Here is a 17,915-nt window from a genome sequence, read left to right as displayed (position 1 = left end):
TGTCTTCCCACTGCACTGCGAAACCTTTCTTTCACTGGTCGAGCGTCCACGCACACCACGCACACGGAACCTACACGATGTGATTCCAAGTAGAATGACTTGTGCAATCACACTGTGCCTAGAGTTAATTCTGCAATGAAAATGTACGTGGTAAGTGAAGTGGCCTTGTGGTGGGTGCCACAGGGGTCCTCTCTGTGCCCTGGTCACCTGCAGTCACGACACTGCCCACGATGTCCTCTGAGCAGGACCCGAGGCTTCCAACTGTCCTGGTCTAGGCCACGGTCCACACGAGGTCAGGCTTTTCATTGATGGCCACGCTGACGCTAATGCTTGTTTCAGCTCCGTTTCTCAAATGTTGTGCGTAAGTGACCCCTGCAGACCATGAAGAGCCTGGCAGCTTGCACTTGGATTTGATCTTCAATTGTAGGGAATTAGCAGTGAGAGAAGGACCGAGCTATTTCTGAATTATAAACTGTGCCGTAATAAGGGAACTGCTCATTACTTTGTTCGTAAAACTGAGCTCAACTTTTTTACCAGAAAATTTCAAAAACACACAAAAATAACTTCAAGGGTATTTCCTGTTAACGTTTTACATTATATATATGATAATCTCTTTTTCCAACCATTTGAGTAAATTTTGGACGTGATACCCTTTCGCCCCTAAATACATCTGTGTACATCCCAAGAACAAGCATGTTCTCTTAATGTGCTCTCGGGACTGATCAAAATCAGGAAATTAACACTGGTGCAAACTACTCACATTGTCAGGATTAAACTCTGAGGAAAAAATATTTTTTCCCAGACGCTTAAGGGCAAGGGTTTGCTCGGTGAATGTGTCACCGCACTCGTGCATGGTAGCTGGTCTAAGGGACACACTGTGACTTAAAGTCTTGACTTGCTGGGTCAGGTTTTCTCGTCACTGTCCCCTCTTCCTGCTCACCCAATGTCAGCTGATGGCCAATTTAACAGAGAATGTGGAATGAAAGGGGCGAACCGTCTGCACTCTGCCGTTGGGCTGAGCGCCCCCCACTAAGAGATCGGGGGGCCTCCACGGCCCCGAGAGGCACAGGCACGCGGGTCTGCCGAGTCGACACCGATCCTTTCAAAGACGCACCTTTCCAGCCAGCGGGGACGAAACAGCCCCGTTGGCGACGCTCCTCCTGCCGTGGTCCGGAACCACGGCGGGGCGGCTGGACAGGGAGGAGACCGGCCTGGACACGGAGCCCTCGGGACTCTTCTTGGAGCCTGGAATTCTGAGCAAGGAAGACGACAGGTCAGGGGATCCTCTCACTAAAGCCACGAATGCTTTACAGAACGGGAGCATGAGAAGGAATCGCGATGAAGTCAAGGTTACGATTCCGTTAAAAACGTTCAAACGGCAGAAACCCCGACCGCCCTGACGGGCTTCTCTGAAACCTCGCTGTGCCCTCAAACCCGCAGCGAGTTGTTCTGTAGCCTCAGAAGTCGCTCCTTACACGTGGAGCAAACCAGAGTCAGAGTCACAGATTCTCAATTTGTCAGAAAGCCAAAGACGCCGCAAACGCCTCATTCGGTAGAAAGCGTACGAAGCAGCAAAGACGCCTCCCGCCCCCAGCTCTCCAACCCCCGGGTCGGTGACAACCAGGGCCAGGAAAAGGCGTCCTCCGAAGGTGCCCTGCTGCAGTCTCCGCCCTCGTGGCCTCGTGACCGCTCTGCCCAGAGCGAGGTGAGCTACCTTCCAACACGTGAGCTTTGAGACGGTAAAACAACACGTGACTTTCCCATGGACGTGCAGTCACCTCGACATGGGGCAGAGGGAAGCTGCTCTGACCTCTGACCTGCCCGGCCCGCTCCGGCTTCCGTGTGACAGCCGTCCGGGCAGCCTCTGAGACCTCAGAGGGCGCCCTGGTCCACTGCCACGGCCGCTGGCTTCCCGCCCAGAAGCCCGGCCCTCTCCCACGAAGGACGGGGACGCACGCGGGGAAGGGCAGAGGGGACAGTGGCGGGGACCGCGACTTACCGCAGGTAGAAGAGCACGTAGGCCTGCTGGTTCAGAACCACCTTGATGTTGCTGGAGTTGACCAACGAGTCGTTCATCTGATACCACTGTCCGTTGCTTGCCTGGGGGACGACGACATGAAAACCAAACATTCCGCAATCCTCACATTTTTTTTTAAAAAAAAGCATAAAAAATCTGCTGCTACTTGTCGCGCACGTCCAGGAGCACTAGGACCCAACTCACTACAGTGTGCCGCCGCTTCCCACAGAGCCATCGCCACAGCGGCCACAGCTGGACTGGCGCACACCGCAGCGCACACCTGCCCCCCACGCGGCGGGAGCCACTGACCTTCACGTAGCAGTAGTAGTGCCCGGCGTGGCAGCTGTAGCCCGAGTGGACCAGGACGGCGTACAGCCCGTACATGACGGGCTCGCCGCTGCTCTGCGACATGTACGGACGGATGTTCAGGAACTCCGGATAGCCCACGTCCTGCACGAGGAGCCGAGACAACGGCAACTGAGTCACCTTCGAGAGCGAGGGGCAGTTGGCGCTCTCTATCCACACTACAGAAAGGACACGCTCGGCCCTTTAACGGTGTGGGACGCCTGGGCCCCCAGCCTGGCCCGGCAGGGGACTCGCTCGGCCAGGGCCGGGGACGAGAGGCAGAGAAGGGGCCTCTCCCACGTCGGCCTCCACAAGTAACTGCTGTGCTGCCCCAGTGAGCGGCTCGTGGCCGGTCCGTCCTCGCCTCTGCCACGTGTCCCGTCGGCTCGCTCACTCCTGGCTTCCGCGTGTGAAGTGAGTGGAATAACCCGCTTTCTTCTCCTCCCCTCACAGGAGCGTGGCAGGGGGCAATGGGGAGAGAACGCCAGGTTTAGGCCTTCAGGAAGAAAGGTGCTGACTCCGTACGGCCAATGGTCAGAGGAAGTTACGTTTCGATGGAGTGCATCAGGACAAAGGTCAGGCCAAAATTCATTTCAGAAACTGACCATCTCTCATAGGAAAATCTTTTCGAAAATTACCTTTGCTGGGACGACAGGAGATATAACCTATCTGCATTTCTGCCTGTACACACAGACTTGTTTGATAAAGTGTAATTTACGTAATGTGAAACGCGTGGCCCCCAGGTGAACTGTTTAATAAACCTGGCAAGTGCATACTGTCAGCGACTGACAGCCCTACCAACATACAGACATCGACCCAGAAAATGCCCTCACGTCCCCGTAGGAGCATCCACCCCGAGCATCCACCGCTGACTCCTACCGCCGTTCACGAGTTCTGCCTGTCCCCGAGCGCCACACGAGAATCACACAGAATGGACTTTTTGCGTCTGGCTGCTTCTCGTGATATTTACCTACATATCTTTTCCATTCTACCGACCAACTCGAAATCTCAGAAGCCAATATACCCAACAGGCTCACGAGCTTCGGGGCAATCTTGCTACATCGGGGGCCCCCCAAATCAGACCAGCGATTCTCAAACTGTTCCGATGGAAAAGTAGTCCCAGGAGACGTCAGGGTGACACGCGAGTCCCTGGGGCAGATCCGCCCTCGTAATCACGTTCACCACTGATTATGTCCCACGGACCCCCGGTGCCTCACGTGGCACAGTGCAACGTAGGCTCGTTAACTATTAGTAAAAGCAATGAACGAATGACTCCCCAAACAATTAAGTTTGAAAATTCTTCATAATAAATTCCCCTCGGGGAGATCCAAAACGCAACATAGACAAACGAAGGCTCTGAGAAGGCCTGCAATAAAAACCGCTTAACTGCAGCTTGCCAGTTCCTGAGCTCAGGCGAGCACGGAGCACTTTCTTCCCAGATGCAGTATCAACGCTCTGCGGAGCACTGGTCTGGAAAAATGCCGACCCAAGCAAGCCCCCACTACGGCCCGTGGGGAAACTGAGGCTCAGACAGGTGCCCTGCCCCAAACCACATAATGAGGCTCCAACACCTGAGAACAGATCCCTAGACCTCTATGACACAAAGTGAATTTCCGCCCTACGTTCCACGAGAAGCCACAGCATGGAACTGCACCTGACTGACACACGGAACAGGACATGGTGGACGAGAGCCTCACGGCCTGGTGCTCGTCGCACTTACTCTTAAGGAAACCCTGACCTTCCACATCAGGCACACCCCACGCCCAGGCAGAGGCTGGGGGAAAAGCCAGAAGGACCGCGGTTCTTGGACGTGACTGTGCACGACACTTGGGCGTTTCGCGAGAACACGCATTCCTGGGTCCCCGACCTCCATGGCGAACATGCTGGCTCCAAGGAGGGTGGAACCTGCTCTTGAGAGGGCAGCCACGCGGCGGGCCTGGACACCGGGCGAGCACGCACCTTGGTGATCTTGCCCCCGCTGAAGTTGGCAAAGCGCTTGAGGGACAGCGTGAGGACGTTGGACGTGCGGTGGATGGTGAAGCGCTTGCTGGCGGGGACTTTCTTCTTGCACCTGGAAGAGGAGCGGGAAAGGCGTCAGCTCCTACTCCGACAGAGTGTCCCCACACCGGCTTAATAACAGCAGGTCTGCCAGCAACGGGGTCTCCTGCAATGCGACCTGTGGCCCCTGCATCCCCAGCAGTCACATCGAGGGGAAGCTGCCACAGAGAGACGACGAGAGAAGAGCTGGGGATTCTAGAGCAAAAATAAAGTTCTTTCCCAGCGAAGAGACCAAGATGCATGAAAAGCACCTTTGAGATTACGGAGAAAGAACAAATTAGAGCTGATGTGGCCAAGTGACGGAGAGGCAGGAAGTCACTGTGAGGGAGGCCAGAAGACAGCACGACGAAGGGGTGGGGGCAGAGGCCAGGTGGACAGCTCCTAGAGCTAGGGGGACAGCTCCTAGGGCTAAGGGGACAACTCCTAGAGCTCGGGGGACAGCTGCTAGAGCTAGGGGGACAGCTCCCAGGGCTAGGGGGACAGCTCCTAGAGCTCGGGGGACAGCTCCTAGAGCTAGGGGGACAGCTCCCAGGGCTAGGGGGACAGCTCCCAGGGCTAGGGGGACGGCTCCTAGGGCTCAGGGGACGGCTCCTAGGGCTAAGAGGATGGAGTTAGGGAGGAGTAAAAGGTAGTGTTTGGGGGGGACAGCTCCTAGAGCTCGGGGGACAGCTTCTAGGGCTAGGGGGACAGCTCCTAGGGCTAGGGGGACAGCTGCTAGGGCTCAGGGGACAGCTCCTAGGGCTAAGGAGATGGCGTTAGGGAGGAGTAAAAGGTAGTGTTTAGGCATAGAATAATAAACCTAAAAAACACAATTAAGAGAAATATTCTTTTCAGCTCTAAGCGGCCGAAATATAAAGTAATATGCGCGTACACTCATACTGTGCAACCCTGAAGAGCGTGAGGTCAGAGCTACATCTGCTGAAAGGGAGAAACGTAGAAAACGTAAGAAACGGAAGCGGCAGAACATGCTCATCTAAGAGGCAGGACGGCAGGGTGGCTGGAGCACGGGCTCTGCAACAGACGGCCGCGTCCAACACGGCCCCGCTCTGTGCCTCGAGTTTCCATCCTGTGAAATGGGGATAATTCCAGCACCTACTTTGCCAGTGAACGCCCGTGAGGCACTTGGAACGGCGACCAGCACACGGTAAGTGCTGTGTACACATCAGCTATGAAAACCATGGCTGACACTCCATGCGTGTGGTTTAGAGGTGTTTAGTTTTAAGACAGAGATCTGGTACCCGAGACATGTGAACAGGGTCGCCTCTGAGCACGGGGGAAGGGAAGGGAAGTGACAACACGCAGCAGAGTCGCACAGGTCAGGTCGCTTGTTCTGCGTCTTTCTGGCCCCTCTGCCACGAGCGAAACCAAACTTACTTGGCACACATGTAGGCGTTCTCTCCACTGAGGACATCTGGCTTCACAAAGAGTTCCAGAGCACGCACAATGTTTGCAGCTTGCTGAGAAGGACAAAAACGCAGAATAAAATAAACAGCAGAAGAAAAAGGCTGACTCGAGAAATGCCAAACGGAAGGTCTTTTTCAGGCTGAGGCAGCAAATTGCAAAACCTCACTCACATAAAAACTGCCCCACTAGCCGCCACCTTCTGGGACTGAGACAGATCACAAAGAAACGGGGGGCAGGCCGTCAGCCTTCTTCACTGATGGGGGGACGTGGGTCACAGGCATGGGAAGCCTGCCGGACTGAGCCGCGCGTTTCCAGGCTGCAGCCGGGTCTGCGCCAAGCCACAGGCTACGATGACCTCCCTAGGCTGCAGGGACAGGGCTGTCCCTCGCTACCTCGGGACACAAACTGCATTTCATCTCTACTTTTTAAATGAAAAGAATGCGCACAGGCAAACGGCGAGGAAGAAAGATTCGAAAATGGCAGCTCCTACTTCAAGGCAGTAGGAGTCTAAGTATCTCTTTCCTTATCTAATTGGGTAACGCGGCCTCCCGGGTTCCTGGGGTTTGGGGTTTTCGCCCTCTGCTCTCCCCATCCTAACGCAAACACAGCCGTGGTCCGTACCCGGATCTCCAGCGCCACGTCCAGGTAGGGGTCGTAGGTGTCCGAGACGCTCCTGCACACCGAGCACTTCACTGCAACGGAACGAAGAGGCAGTGAGCGGGCGCTGGTGGTCCCGCGTGCCTCCCCCAGGTGACCAAGTTCTAGAACGGGGAGGTCACTCTCAGCAAGCCAGTCCCCCGAGAGCCAGGCCTCGGGAGAGAGGTCACGGACACCCAGAGTCCAAAAGGAGCAACATGTCCAAACCAGCGCTGCCCGGGACGGGACATGTCCCCTGACGGACCCACGGCCTCCACAGGCATGTCCTGCCCAGCGGCCAGAGCACGGGCCAGGGTGCGCGTCAGCGACCAGGCTCGAGGCCCGTGGGCCGGCCCAGGGAAGCGCCCCGGCCCGGGCCACTCCCTAGCATTTCCCGGTTAAAGTTCTAATCCTTGACACGAGAAGGGGTAGAGAAAACGTCTCCACTTACCACGCGATCTGAGATAGCCGCCAAAAATTTGATGGACCAAAGTAGTAGCCTGCGTCTGACGATCCAACCTGGGAAGGAGGCCACAAGCCTTCACGCAAATGACAGGACACAGCAAAGCGGGGCCAGCAACCCCACCCGGGGCCCTCGCACGTCATTACTGGTGCAGCGACACGGCCGCACGGCCGACGCACTCGCCCCGCATCTCGGCAGGACCCCGGCCGTGCCCGGTGGTCTCCCCACTCTCCCTGACAGGGCCCCTCGGTGCCTCTTGGCGGGCAACCTCGCCCCCACTTCCCAGAAATTAAAGGCCTGAGCAGCTCCCCGTCTCGATGACAGATGCCCACCCCGCCACCTCTCCAGCTCGGCCCGCCTCAGGCCTGCACGGTCACCGCTACCTCTCCACTGGCTGTCACATGCGCCAGCCTCGTATCTGGTGACAAGTGGGGCTGGCAGAAGGGGACACCTGGGGCAAGAGCTGGGCAAGTCACCAAATCTGTGAGAGAAACGGAAGCGGCGTAAACCCTGGCAAAGGCGCTCACAGGAGAAGAGAGCGAACGAGGACCGAGCGCCTCATCTGATGACAATCGGCCCCCGGAAAACAAGCACGAAGCAGAAGCAAAGCTCAACACAAAACTCCCAGCCGAATTCCGGATGGGGACAGAAAAACCACCGCGAAGGAGAAAATTTAAAACTAAAAATAAAATGGAGCCAAAAAAAAGAGAAAGTTGATTGAACTCAGGAAAGACGTGGAAAACAAAGGCATAATCAATTCGGACGTGAAGACTAAATTACAAGGCGCCCAGCCGAGAAGACTTTCAGATAAAATCGCGGTGAGGGCGCGGCGAGGTGGGGAGCAACCGGGGTGACTCCAGGTCGGGACGAGCTGGAGAGGAAGTAGCTGAAATGAAGGCAGCTAGGAGTCGAAGACTCCGAAAATATAAAGCATAATAATCAAACAACACAGACAACTAGCGCACGAGAAAAATTTCCAGGAGGTAAAAAACGGCCTTTAACGAGAAGCAGCGAGAGTAACGGCCATGCACGTCCCCGAGGTCATGAACCTCGGGGTGAGAACGTTCTTCTGTCCACACGCCTCGAGCCGACCTACGCAGAGATGCACCCTCTGTCACTCAGGGAGCAGATAGCCGGGGGAGGTGGCCAACGACAGTTAATCCAAGATGTTCTTAGTGAAACCATCAGACTCTAAAGATTTTAAAAAGACCCTGAAGTAAAAAGATCAACTGCTACCTCGGGCTTCCAAGCCCAGCCCAGGGCGGCCGGGGGCTAAGAAGGAAGCAAAGGTGGAGGCGGGGGACGAAGGCGGGAGGAGAATGTACAAATCTTGTTATGTTCCAACAAAATAGGAAATAACACAACCAAGGTTTAAGAGCAGAAAGGAGGGAGGAGGCAAAGGACACCATCAAAAACTGAGGCCCAAGGGCGTGCCAAGGGCGTGTGAAGGGCGCCCGCAGAAACCTACAGCTCTTCCTAAACCTGGAACGGACGTTCACAATAAACAAAACTCGGAGAACGAAACAGCCCATACGCTCTATGCGACAATTACAAAACAAAACGATTCGGCGAGGTCAAGACCGAACTTCAGTCATAACGGTAAATGTGAAAGGGCTGAACTTGCCCATAAAAGAAATGGTCCTTCGATCTGGCTCACAGAGCAGGACGGAACTGGAGACAGGCCCAGAGCGAGGGGCCTCAGTGCGCGATGGCCGTCGGGAACCTCGGCGAGCAGGCCACACCCCGATGGGGGCACAGCAGAACCCGAGCCCCAAAGCATCAACTGTGACAAAGGGTGCTTTGTAGTATCAACCAAGTGAAGTTGTGAGGGATACAAGTGTCCGACCACAGCACCCTCCTTAAAGCAGCAGCCACCGGAGACATAGGTGACAGGCACACGCCATTCTCAGCGGAACCCAGGGGAGCGAGAGGAAGCAGGGCCAGAGAAGACACGATCGACTGCAGACCTCATAGAGACACACTCGGAACCCCGCCCCACGACACGAGCGTGCACCGTCTCAATTGCACGGGAAACTCACAAAGAAAACGTCAGGAAGCCTCACGAGGAAGAAATTCTACGCCCTGCTCACACATTCACGTGAAAACCACCAACGAAAACCACAAACACAAAAAGGCCCCTCCGCCCGCACGGTAAACTGACAAGTTGCTGTTGGAAGGCCGGCCCGTGTGCCATTCTCACCGTCTCTCATGTCACTGCAGACCAGTGACAGCTGTCCCATGGGCAGGTGGCCGGCAAGCATCCCAGTCCCCAGCACCGTGCCCGGCCACGCCTGCCCCACCTGACGTCTGACGCCCTCACCCTTCCACCAGGACCTACCCTGCCCGGACCAAGAACCTGGGCTCCTCCCCTCCCTCAGGCCCAAACCCAAACCTATCCACTCCACCCCCAGCCCATCCCTCCTGAATTCTCCCACCTCCAGAGTGTGGCTCATCAGCCTGGCATGGGGTCAGTCATTGTCCTAAGAGCACCCAGGTGACTCCACCCTGGACCAGGGCTGGGAACCACTGAGACATGCCACACCCACCTGCAGAGCAGGGAGGTCACCCCCCCATACCACCTGCCTCTGCAGGCCCCGCGGCCCGGCCACATTCCGCATGCTCTAAGCTGGGGTCACTCCTACGGGGGAGCAGCATGATGCTCCCGGGGGTGCTTCTCTGTCCCTCCACTACAGCACTTACTATGGTGACAGCGTGGCTGCCAACTGGTTACCCGTCTCCCCTGGTTACACTCCGAGCTCCTCAAACTCAGGGGCCACATCTTAACCCTCCCCCAGGGGGTGGTCCACCCAACGGATGAGTGACTGTGGACAGTGCGTGGGCGGGGCAGAGCCAGGACCTGCCTGGCAGGAGGGAGGCCTCGGCCCCTGCAGGGACAGGGGAGAACGGCTGACCAGGCCAGAGACCCCAGGGCAGCGAGGGGACGGCGCCCAGGGCGCCCCGGGCCGCTTTCCAGGCTTATCTCTGAGGACCTCGTCCACTGAGACAGGCTCTCCCGTGAGCCTGCTGCGACTCAGCCACCTTTCCGAAGGACATTCCAGAAGGGCTCCGTGAGTCGTACACGGTGTCTGCAGAGCCGAGGGGCAGCTCCACTCGGAGCTCAGGCAACGGCCATGAGGCGGGGGGCACTTCCTACCTGTCTTTTTCTGTCTGAACCCACAAACCCAGGAATGACACAAAAACCTTCCTGACAGTAACTGGTTCACGAAAGGGAACACGTCGTCAACGTGTCACATGTTCATGCTTTCAAATCTGAAATTACGGAACGGTAACTGGGCAGTGAAATTACCAAAATCGCTAACCTCCTGCTCTCAAATTCTCCTGCAGGCTTTCAAGCTCTTTCGTAAAGGCTTGCCAATTCCTAGCGGCCCAGCCTCTGTATCAATGTGAGGCGGTGGCTTTAAAAAGACGAGAAATGTCCACGTCAACAGCAAAGGCCCTCAGAGAGGCCTGCTAAAGCCTTTTCTGTCCACAAGTCCCCGGACAGAGCATGACCACCACCGCCTGGTGCTGCCACCGCCCCAGGCTACGAGAAGGGGGCAGGAGGCCTTTCCCAGGTGGCGAGGGCCACCCCTTGTCCAAGGGCCAGCAGGTCAAGGGCCCGGATGCGGAGGTCAGTGGAGGGAAGTCAGGGAGGGCGCTGCGACCCTACTTGGCACAGCCGCTCAGGCAGGCCTTCTGCATGGCGTCGATGGTGTACCGCAGGAACTCGTGCGCATCCTCCTGGCTCCCGAAGCGGAAGTGCCGGGCGATCTCTAGGGGAAAGAAGCAGCATCACACCTGAGGGGGGGCTCCCGCCTCCGCAACCGCCTGCCCTGGTCACCGCCACCCGGCTGACCCGGCGTCCCCAGTGGGCTGTGCAAACTGCCGCCGTCCACTAGTGACTGTGCACAGCAGCAATGCCCTCAGCGAGACCCTCTGGACTCAACGGCAAAGCGGCCCCGCCTCGGAGCGCCGGGCACCTCGACTGCGAAGTCCACTGAGGAGCGAGTCTCCAGGGACCGGCACTGAGCATAGGTGACCACAATGACGTCACAGGTGTCAGACACCAGCTGGCCTAGCTCCTCTGCTGAGCGGAAGGGAAGCCGGCTCCTGGGATGCCGGCAAGGGCCTGCACGCCTTCCTCACCCCGCTGGCACCCCATTCCCATCCCGCTCCCCTGACCCCTGCAACACCCCCAGCCTGGCCCCACCCACGGCTTCTTCACGGCAGGCCCCCCACAAGCCCTTTCACACGGAGCCCGGCCCGGCGCGGTTCCTAACCACGCCTTCGGTCTGCACTGCCACACGCGCCACTTAGTGCTACCAAGTCTTGGGGCTCCTGGGACTGCTCCCGACTTCATCTCCCCCTGCACAGCGCACATTTAGCAGCTGGAGACAAGGAATCCGCTCTTACTTTTCAGATCCCGGATGAAGGACACGGGCTTGATGGCGTTGCCGCTGTTGGCGAAGGCCTGGACGATGTGGTTCTGCATGAGGCACAGCATGCAGAAGCTCCCCTGGCGGCCTGCGGGCGGGGCGGGCGGGAGTGAGGGCGGCGCTTGCCGGAGGCCACGTGCCAGAGCGGGACCCCGAGGGCGGCTGAGCAGGCCCAGGCCCAGGCCCAGAGCGGCGCGGTGACCACCGGGGACCCTTCTCTGTGCTGCTCCCACCTCCCCGCCTCTGCTCCTGCCCTGATTTCCTGATTTTTATTTACCAATTTTTGAAAATCATGGCTTAAGTTTTAACACATATGCCCAATACAGAACGGTCCCGTTTGTCGACTTCATCAACAGGAATCCCCCCGGGACTGCTCAGAGCTGTGGCCGTTGTGTGTGGCGGCCGCGCCCCACCCCGGCCTGCCCGGTGTCCCACGTCCGGTCTGCTGGCGGGCGCCTGCGCTTACACGTTCAGCTGTGGACGCTGTAGTGCAGGTTTCCCGCACGCGTCGGAGCTTTTCTGCAGAATCGCTGGGTGGATTCCAAAGACGTCAGATTGTTTTCCAGAGTGAGTCTTCCACGTGGTCAGGATGTGAGACTAAGCAAAAGGGCAATGCGCACCCAAACCCCTTTACGGTAGGCTAACTGACCGGACGAGAGTTCGGGTCCCGGGGCGCCTTACCGACGCCGACATCACGAGAAGGGGTGCAATTCCGGTTCGGGGGCCCGGTGTCGCGTCAGGGCAGGCCAGCGGCACGCGAAGACTCTCAACCCTCCGCACGCCGGACTTCTGCGTCTTCGCTGATCACGGAGGGGACGGCAGGCCCACGGGGTCCTGTGGCACTTCCCTGGTCGCCTTCGCTGATCGCGGAGGGGACGGCAGGCGCATGGGGTCCTGTGGCACTTCCCTGGTCACCAAAGCACGACTGGCAGGCTGAGCACCAACCCTACTCGTCCCAGCCACGAGGCTCTTCTGTAAAGGGCTGTGATGTGTCAATTTTTAACTCCTTACTGTCTCTTCCTCGTTTTGGGGTTCTTCATTGACTCTTGGCACCAGCCGTCGTCCATGTGTCCCAGCTTCCTTCTCCCAGTTCGTAGTCCCCAACCATCTTTTAATTTTCTGTTTTTTCATGAAGAGAGTCTTTAATTTGAACACAGCTGATCAGTTTTGTCTGTTATGGTCAGCACTTTGAGTCTTGTTTAAGAAACCTGCCATCCCAAGGTCAGAGACATTTGCCCACATTTGCTATGGAAGCGCCGTTTTATTTGATAGTTTTCAATCCCTTACGTGCGTGCCTGCTGTGAAACGGGGACCCTGTTTCCCTTTTTCATATGTAAACCCGAGTTATTTTAAGTTGTTTGTTTAAAATGGAAAACACGTGTATGTGAAAACCTGATACGTAACACTCCATTTCCAAACGCTGGTTTCTGGGCTCTGCTCTCATCCGGGGGTCATCTGTCCCCCGAGCCAGCACCACAGCATCTTGACCTCTGCAACCGCACGTGAAGACCGTGGTTGGCAGAGCATCTCTCCCCTTGGACGCTTCTTCAGAACCGTCCTGGCGATTTTCGGTCCTCTGCTTTGCTTTTCCGTGTAAATTTTAAAATCAGCTGTGGCTGCGTCACTCTCTAATCTAATGTGGGGAGAACTGACATTTCCTGATGCTGACCCCCGCCCCACGTGTGTAGGTTACCAGCTAACAGCCTTCCGCCACGGTCCGCACACACACCTTGGTAAATTTAGGTCCAGATACTTCATCATTGTTACTGCTCTGAAACATTGTTTCATAACAGCAAAAAAACTTTTATAAGTCTTTTATGTTTGGTGCCGAGAAATTCGATTTTTTGTCTACTGATGTCACGTGTCTAGCCACGTTGCCAACTCTCTAATCTGTCTATTGAGCCTCTTGCTTTTCTGGGCAGGAGCACCATCTTTGAGGGGTAGCCTTATCCTTTCCTCCCGAGTCGCCGCTCCGGCCAGGACCGTCACGTGATCAACGGGAGCGGTGGTCGCGGCTGCCCCCATTCCACTCCTTATTTTACAGGGAACGTTTCCAAGGCCCCTTTGAGAATGCTGTTCTGTAGTTTCTGAGAGGCACCCTTTATTGAGATAAGAAAACTCCCCTCCATTGCTATTCTGCTAAGAGTTTATCATAAATTTTGGGGGGACATCTATCTCTAAGTGACCTTTCCCTTTTAACCCGTTAGGGCAGTAACAGTGATCGCGTGTGCCGGGTCTCACTCTAGCCCTCAGCTTCACGCCAGCACCGTGAGGGGGACGGCACGATGGCTTTGTGGGAGGGACAATGGAAGGCCTATTCAGACTTTATTCTACTTTCTCCAGTTTTCATAAGTTATATTTTACTTCATCTTTATTTTTGTTTTAAATTTCTACTTTGGGGCCTGTTTCCCAACGTGCATAAACACTGGCCGACAGACGTGTACGGTAACTGAACATGCTTATTTTGGAGGTTCCCTTTGAAGTCCCTTTTTCCTGTTTGGATAAGCACTTTTGGAAAAGTCGGGACCACTGCTCTACCTGCGTGACCCCTTCCGTAGCCTGCCCCGCAGTGGGTGAAACGCGCCCTTAGGTTTTATCGGTCACTGCGTGTACTGAACGCCACTCCTAAATCTGCTCCAGGCGGAGGGAGGCGACGCCGGGGCGCACGGGGTATCTCCCTGGGTGGCGTCCCCGCCCTGCGCACAGGGCCACCCCGTGCCACGCGCGGGCTCTCACTCACAGCTGCGGGAATGCTCCTTGGAGAGCAGGTAGCCGGCCAGGGGTGGCGTGTAGGTCAGGCACTGCACGGTGGAGTTGAGGAAGCACGTGTTGCCCAGGTTGTGCAGACCGGCTCCCACGCGGTACACGCGCTCCCACTTCAGGGACAGCCGCTCCAGGGGGAAGAGCACTTTCTGGGGGGCGGGGACGCCATCGCCCCTGCTCTCGTTCACGTGCTCGCCGCCTGAGAGAAAGGGGCAGGGAGGCAAGGCGGACGACGTGAGTCTACACGCAGCCAGGTGACAGGGAGTGACTGCTGGCTCGCGTGCTTGGCGGGCACCCGCTCAGGACACGGCACGGAAGGACACCTGCTGCCCTTGCACTTTTCATGAAGAGGAAGCCCGGGAGGAAGCCCGGGAGGAAGCCCGTCACCCCGCAGCCCGCTCCCCTCTCTCTCGTTTCCAAGTCCCGCTTCTGATCCTATGAAACACACACGTGCCAAAGACACCTAAGGATGCAGCTCTCTGACCAACCCCATATCGTTACTTCGACAACTGAAGTCCATGGACCCCAGAAAAAGCTCACACTTGACCGCATTCTGGTTTTGCCCCAGCTAATCGTTCAACGTTTCGCCCGCCCACTTGGTGACCACACGGCGAGGCCCTTTCCGCCAGCGAGCCGGGAGCCCGTACCCGGTCTCCTGGCCTGAGGCTCATCCCCGCCCCTGTGGCGGCCGGCTCCCTCCACTCTGGGGGTCAGCAGCACATATTTGCTCTTCAAGGACTCCAGCTGATAGGAGAAGCTCTTGCTGGCAGGCTCGAACTCGATCTTCTGTAGAAGGACCTTCTTGGCGGAGGCGGCCAGCAGCTTCCCCAGCTCTCCATCGTCGGCCGAGTCCTTGCGGCCGGGCTTCAGGGCCTCCTTTAACTTATCGACTATTGGCATGGTGCATCACTGTGGGGACAAGAAGGAACAGAGAGTGACGGGAACCGGGTCCCAGAACAATGCACCGCTCCTTTAAAGAACCCCTGTGCTCATTCATCACGGAGGGGCGCCGCTGTAAAACCTTCTCCGGATCGGCGGCCAACCCTGCAAAGCAAGTGTAAAATACTAAAAAAACTCAGGATGAGGATTTAAAAAATCTCAACAGTAAGCGCTCGGATGCAGCAGAGTCCGCGCTTCTCCCAAAGACCAGGGGCCGTGAGCAGCGCCGGGCAGACAGGACGGCAGCTGAGACACGGGTCGGCCCGCGGCCTGCACCTCTCCTACGGGACTGCGGGCATTGTGCTGGTGCGATTTTAGTCCAAAGGTGACCACGTGATCCTAACGTCTGCTCAAAACCGGGGAAATGCCGATGCTTGGAACACACGCTGGTCACACACACGAATCCACGTCACAAAGGAGGCAGTGCAGCCAGAGGAGAAGCGGGCGTCTGTCCCGGACCCCACTCCCCAAACCGAAAGCCACGGGCTGCACGTGACTGCCGAGCACGGGACGAGGCTGGTCCAGACTGCGGCGTGCTGGAAACGCGGGACTCACGCCAGATGTCAGAGGCTTAGTATGAGGACTTTAAAAATCTCAATAGTTTTTAGATGGGTTACGAGCTGAAATATTTCACATATATTGGGGTGAATAAAATAGATTATGAAAATTAATTTCTTCCGCTTTTTATTTTTTAATGTGGCTACCGTGACATTTTAAATTACTTTTGTGGCTCGCGTTACTGGACAGTGCATGTGCAGATTACTTTTAACAGGGAGGGAGACGAGAGAGGACAGGAACAGGATGAGACGCCTGAACTTGAGCAAAGCGGGGAAGTGGCAGCTCTGGGCTCTGGAGCGCGGCAGGCCTGAGCTGTTCCATCAGCTACTGGCTGTACACAAACGCCAGAGACAGTCACTGTGACTGTCACAGGTCTCCTGTTCTCTGTAAAATACGGACAGAAACAGCCGAAGGTGGCTGAGAAGTCGATGGCTGTGAAATTAAGGGGGCGCGAGCACTGGGTGGTGCTGGGTGCTGGCTACAGAGCAGAATCTGCAACCAACGGGAAACCCCCATCCCCTCTGCCGGCGACGCTGTCTCTACCTCTTCTCTTCCCCACCCACTGCCAAAGCTCAAGGACTATTTGAGTCACAGTTAGAAAACCAGGTTCCTTAAACTGCTCGCTCTTATCAGAAAAACAATGACTCCCTTAGGTGTCCAGCATCCAGCCTGCCACAGGAGAACCAACTAGTCAGCTGTGCCCCCAAGACCCCTGCTCTAGTGAACGGACCACCTCCGGCACCTCTTATTAAACCCAATTTATTGTTATGAAGCATCTAATTCCATACATAGATCAAGTTTCTTTGTCTATAAAAATGTCTGTAAAGAACAGAAACGTAAACTTTATTTTTAAAAAGCGAGCATGAGTTCTTTGAGTTGAGGATGTAAAAGCACCTCTCCCGGGAGAAATTACCTACGCGTTCTCGCCGCTGCACACTCACTGCCGGGCCACGTGCAGGTGACCGGCAGGAATGAACGGATGTGCAGAAGCCCACACGGCTCACCTGGGACGTGGGGACTTGGGTGCAGGGCTGCTGCAGCATGGGGTCGCGTTCCTGGTCAGACCGCGTGGGTGTGGCCCGAGAGGTCACCAAAGCCGAGAGCGTGTCGTCCAGAATGGGTGTCAAACCTGTGGGGTGAACAGAGCACCATGTGAGGCCAGCTCTCCTCCCGCGGTCTCATCGGCCCCACTCTGCCGGGAGCAGCCGGCGTTAAGGCCGAAAGAATACAGACAGTGCGCTTCTGGGAAGAGCTGGGAGGAGACGGAGCTAATTAGCTACAAATTATTGCAACGGGCGTGACATGAAAACACGGCCGTGTGCCCTGCATCCGAACCTTCACGCCAGTGACAAAGCCGGTGAACAGAAGTCTCCCCACACTCCCCAGTCGACGCCAGCCCCAAGTGCATTCCGAAGCGTAAGAGGCAATGGATGATCTCCGACCTTCAGATTTCACAAACCAGTAAAACTCCCCCAAGGGGAGTTTTAACCTCCTCCGAGGGAGCAATAAAAGCTGCCAAATTTTCACTTTGCTCAGCGTGGACTCGTGTCTTTGATTACCACCCACAATCACCATGACGACATAAAATTCACGTACTTGAAAACTTTCTGCTGTGACAATGTTCAACATACACCACGTGGAGAGAACGACCCCGCGATCCACACCGTTCCCTCTGCGGGGCCAGAGCTCCCCATGCGGGATCGAGCTGCACACTTCACAGCAGGTGTCAGATACCGCGTGTCCGACACCCGCAAGTCAAAGCTCATCGACACCCGAACAACAACAAAACTCCCTACCATGGCGCCGCTGTAGCAAGACTCACCTCGCTGTGGACAAGTGAGGACGTGGGCCCACAGGAGAGTGTGCGGGGACCCGGCAGACGGGGGATACACAGAACTTGGGACAGTTAACCCAAGTTAATTCAAGATACGTAACTTATGTAATACCTATCCCATAGCCCACCCCTCCACGTGGAGTCGGACATTTGAACATAATTTCTCCTGCTCTGATAGAGATCAATCTCTGTGTCACCAATTTCACCTGAAATATTAAGCAGTAACCTAAAAATGATTTCTCTCTGAGGTGGAGAAATCCAAAGAAAAATGGCCTTGCATCGTCGGCGAGCCCTTGACATCCTCACTTGATAACACACTCTTCAAGACCGGAAGGATGCTCTCTCCATTCTATTCCTCATGGTCCAGGTGAGAGGCTCCACCTAGCCATGTCTTTTTCTGCCTCCAAGAGTGCTCAAACATAGGTTCCTCAAAACGAATACCATTCCATTCAGGCGCTTTCT

The 17,915-nt window shown here is 56.2% G+C and overlaps 1 protein-coding gene across 4 annotated transcripts in view; it reads right to left on the bottom strand.

Moving 5' to 3' along the window:
* The window catches only part of USP36 (ubiquitin specific peptidase 36), a 27,853-nt gene that overhangs the window by 8,862 nt on the left and 1,076 nt on the right, over positions 1–17,915 (bottom strand). For 3 of the 4 annotated variants that reach the window (XM_015589762.2, XM_006912173.3, XM_015589763.2), the window contains exons 2-13: positions 16,624–16,748; positions 14,770–15,031; positions 14,100–14,321; positions 11,337–11,447; positions 10,594–10,696; positions 6,912–6,979; positions 6,446–6,516; positions 5,795–5,877; positions 4,322–4,433; positions 2,327–2,467; positions 2,000–2,100; positions 1,115–1,253 (exon numbers count right to left, since the gene is read on the bottom strand). In XM_015589762.2, coding sequence (XP_015445248.1) covers positions 1,115–1,253; positions 2,000–2,100; positions 2,327–2,467; positions 4,322–4,433; positions 5,795–5,877; positions 6,446–6,516; positions 6,912–6,979; positions 10,594–10,696; positions 11,337–11,447; positions 14,100–14,321; positions 14,770–15,022 — 1,404 coding nt within the window. In that variant the 5' untranslated portion in view covers positions 15,023–15,031; positions 16,624–16,748. Of the gene's footprint in view, positions 1–1,114; positions 1,254–1,999; positions 2,101–2,326; positions 2,468–4,321; positions 4,434–5,794; positions 5,878–6,445; positions 6,517–6,911; positions 6,980–10,593; positions 10,697–11,336; positions 11,448–14,099; positions 14,322–14,769; positions 15,032–16,623; positions 16,749–17,441; positions 17,903–17,915 lie in introns of those variants that run through there. The other variant, XM_025047082.1, reaches the window with a different exon arrangement.

This window comes from Pteropus alecto, unplaced genomic scaffold (assembly GCF_000325575.1).
Source record: "Pteropus alecto unplaced genomic scaffold, ASM32557v1 scaffold134, whole genome shotgun sequence".
Classification (NCBI taxonomy): Eukaryota; Metazoa; Chordata; class Mammalia; order Chiroptera; family Pteropodidae; genus Pteropus; species Pteropus alecto.
Note: the sequence above shows the minus strand (reverse complement) of the source record. Positions and strands in the feature narration are given on the sequence as shown.